This window comes from Benincasa hispida, chromosome 4 (assembly GCF_009727055.1).
Source record: "Benincasa hispida cultivar B227 chromosome 4, ASM972705v1, whole genome shotgun sequence".
NCBI lineage: Eukaryota > Viridiplantae > Streptophyta > Magnoliopsida > Cucurbitales > Cucurbitaceae > Benincasa > Benincasa hispida.
The window spans coordinates 43,672,654-43,674,576 of record NC_052352.1 but is presented as its reverse complement, the minus strand read 5'-3'; the positions used below and the strand labels follow the sequence as shown (position 1 = coordinate 43,674,576).

The following is a 1,923-nucleotide window of genomic DNA, read 5'->3' as shown; positions in this document are numbered from 1 at the left end:
TTGTAAGTGGAGCCTTCATGCAGTTAAAATTCCAGGGCATGACATATTTAAGATCACGAAGTATATGCGGTCGCACACATGTTCTATTGGAATTTTAAATCATGACCATAGATAAGCAACGACTGCGGTAGTTGGTGAACTAATCAAAGACAAGTTTACAGGCATAGGACGTGTTTATAAACCTCGTCACATTGTCGAGGATATGAGGAGAGAGTATGGCGTAAACATAAGTTACGATAAGGCGTTCCGTACAAGGGAAATCGCTTATGCTCTCGCCAAGGGTACTCTAGAAGAGTCTTACGCTGTTCTACATGCATATGGTGAAGAGTTAAAGATGGAGAATCTAGGTACAAGGTTTGAAATCGAACTTGAAAATGATGTCCATTTCAAGTATATGTTTATGGCATTAGGACCTTGTATTAGAGATTTTTCAAGTTGTCGGCCGGTGATAATTGTTGATGGATCGCATCTGAAAGGAAAATACAAAGGAACCATGTTGGTCGGTGTCTCCATGGATGGCAACAACCAAGTTTACCACCTAGCATATGCTATAGTGGACAATGAAACTGATCGAGCTTGGAAATGGTTTATGTCAAACTTGAAGTATGCCATTGGAGAACCCCCTAACTTGGTATTTGTGTTCGATCGAGAAGTATCTATTGGCAATGCCATTCATGCAGTTTTTCCCACAACATTTCATGGATTATGCACCTACCACTTAGAAAATAATATTCTTTCGAACTTTAAGGACAACACGATTGTTGGGATGTTCAAGGATGCAGCCAGGGCATCTCGCATGTCAGAGTTCCAAGCACACTGGGACCAACTACGTACTCTTCGAAATGGTGTAGTATCGAGATATTTGAAGGATATTGGTCTTGAAAGGTGGGCACATGTTTACCAAACAGAACGAAGATACAATAACATGACGTCCAATAGTGTAGAATGTTTCAATTCATTGACCAAAGAATATCGACAGCTGCCCATAATGTGCTTGTTGGAACACGTTCTAGGCCTCATCTAGTCATGGTTTTATGAACAGAGAATTATTGGACATCTCGAACGACGTCACACTCGGACTACTGTGAAAACCGATTAGCAACTGAGTGTGACAAAGGCAGACGATATCGAGTTGAGCCGATTGATTGTTATAGGATCCATGTGCGGGACAATCGATTGGACGGTATTGTGAACCTCCATACGAAGGAATGCACATGCAATGAATTTCACTCACTCGGTATCTCATGTTCGCATGTGATTGTGGCTGCACAAGAAAGAAACATCCACATCCATGGTTAGTGCAGTCCATTCTATAGCATTCACTCCCTCATGGCTGCTTATGCAGAGCCTGTAAATCCACTCAGTCACATATATGAATGGAAGAGACCTCCGGGAAATGTGAAAAAGCATATTGCACCTCCTAGAAGAGTGGTACAGGTCGGGCGGCGAAGAGTACAAAGAATACCATCAAGAGGAGAACAACGCAGACAAATAAAATGTGGTAGGTGAGTGTGGAAACTACGAGCATAATCGGAAAAACTGCAGTGAACTGCTGACGACCGGGCAACCCATTGACTCTAATACAAATGATTCAAATGTCTGTCGGTTGTAGTTGTCTATGTGCCACTTGTCTTTGTAATTGTCTAATCGCCACTTGTCCATGTAACTGTAACATTCTATGTGCCACTTTAATCCTCAAAACTGTAATTTTTTATGTGCCACTTGTCATTCACGAAACTTCTAATGTATCGCTTATGAGTTTGATTATTAGAGTTTGACTATTCATGAATCTCTTCAGAAATCTCGCTTTATAAGTTTGATTACTAGAGTTTGGCTATTCTTGAACCATTCTAGAAATTTTTTGCTCTCACTCATCTCGCTCTCGCGCATCTTGCTCTCACGCATTTCGATTTTGCTCATCTT

At 41.1% G+C, this 1,923-nt stretch overlaps 1 protein-coding gene across 1 annotated transcript; it reads left to right on the top strand.

The window, feature by feature from the left end:
- Window positions 1-202: 202 nt before the first annotated feature.
- Window positions 203-1,024, top strand: LOC120076214. Its single transcript, XM_039029980.1, has one exon. The coding sequence runs from the start codon at window positions 203-205 to the stop codon at window positions 1,022-1,024; it is 822 nt and encodes a 273-aa protein (XP_038885908.1).
- Window positions 1,025-1,923: the final 899 nt, after the last annotated feature.

Excerpts from the sequence above, each read along its gene's own strand:
- LOC120076214 (XM_039029980.1), top strand. The coding sequence starts at position 203 with ATGAGGAGAGAGTATGGCGTAAACATAAGTTACGATAAGGCGTTCCGT.